The sequence below is a fragment of the Myotis lucifugus genome, unplaced genomic scaffold (genome assembly GCF_000147115.1).
Source record: "Myotis lucifugus unplaced genomic scaffold, Myoluc2.0 scaffold_514, whole genome shotgun sequence".
Lineage (NCBI taxonomy): Eukaryota > Metazoa > Chordata > Mammalia > Chiroptera > Vespertilionidae > Myotis > Myotis lucifugus.
In genome coordinates this window covers 403,857-404,979 of record NW_005871562.1, presented here as the reverse complement: position 1 = coordinate 404,979, position 1,123 = coordinate 403,857, and the positions used below count along the sequence as shown (strand labels likewise).

Genomic DNA, 1,123 nt, shown 5'->3' with positions numbered 1-1,123 from the left:
CCGACTCCCCGAGGGGGCCACCCAACGACCTTTTATGCCTTTTCTTTCTCTTCAGTTTCTTTCAAATATCCAGGCCCGCACCCCACTGAGAATGGGGTGTTAGAGCTTTTTTTCTGTATGTTTGACTCCAGGGCTTCTTTTGTATCCCGATTATGTAAATAAAAACCCCAGTTGGTTTAATTTTCTGCGCGTGAAGATGTTTTTGCCCCTCACTTTCTGGCCTTTGCATTAGTGAGATGCCCACAGCATCCAGCCATGGCGGGCCGAGGACTCTACACAGCAGGTGAGGGCCAATCAGGGACCAGCCCGGTGCTGTTCTGGCCCAGGCACCTGGAAAGCGGCCCTGACTCACCTGGTGCTCTGGTTGGCTCTTAAAGGTGGGGCCATTCTCTAGAATGTTCTAGAAGCCCAGCAGGATGGGTTTCAGGGTGCAGGAGCCTCAGCTCATGCATTTGTTAAAAATGAAAATGTCCTTGCCTGGCCCGTGTGGCTCAGTGGCTGAGCGTTGACCTGTGAACTAGGAGGTCACAGGTCACAGTTCTATCCCAGGTCAAGGGCACATGCCCGGGCTGTGGGCTCAATCCCCAGTGTGGGGCATGCAGGAGGCAGCTGATCAATGATTCTCTGTCATCATTGATGTTTCTACCTCTCTATCTCCTTCTTTCCTCTCTCTGATATCAATAAAAACATATTAAAAAATATTTTATTTGATTTCAGAGAGGAACAGAGAGAGAGAGAAAAATCAAGTGTCTATTGTTGATAGAGGGGGGGACTTCTTTGTTTTCTTTCTTTTTAAAAAATATGTTTTTATTGCCCTAACTGGTTTGGCTCAGTGGATAGAGCATCGGCCTGCAGACTCAAGGGTCCCAGGTTCGATTCCGGTTAAGGGCATGTACCTTGGTTGCGGGCACATCCCCAGTGGGGAGTGTGCAGGAGGCAGCTGATGGATGTTTCTCTCTCATCGATGTTTCTGGCTCTCTGTCCCTCTCCCTTCCTCTCTGTAAAAAATCAATAAAATATAGTTAAAAAATATGTTTTTATTGATTTGAGGGAGAGAGAAAGGGAGAGGGAGAGAGAAACATGAATGTGAGAGCAGAACATGGATTGACTGCCTCCTGCATGC

At 47.9% G+C, this 1,123-nt stretch overlaps 1 protein-coding gene across 1 annotated transcript in view; it reads left to right on the top strand.

Annotated features, from left to right (window-relative positions):
* Nucleotides 1-255: 255 nt before the first annotated feature.
* Nucleotides 256-1,123, top strand: part of LOC102418305 (mitochondrial amidoxime reducing component 2) — a 14,007-nt gene continuing 13,139 nt past the window's right edge. The window contains 1 exon segment of the mRNA XM_023745084.1: nt 256-283. Coding sequence (XP_023600852.1) covers nt 256-283 — 28 coding nt within the window.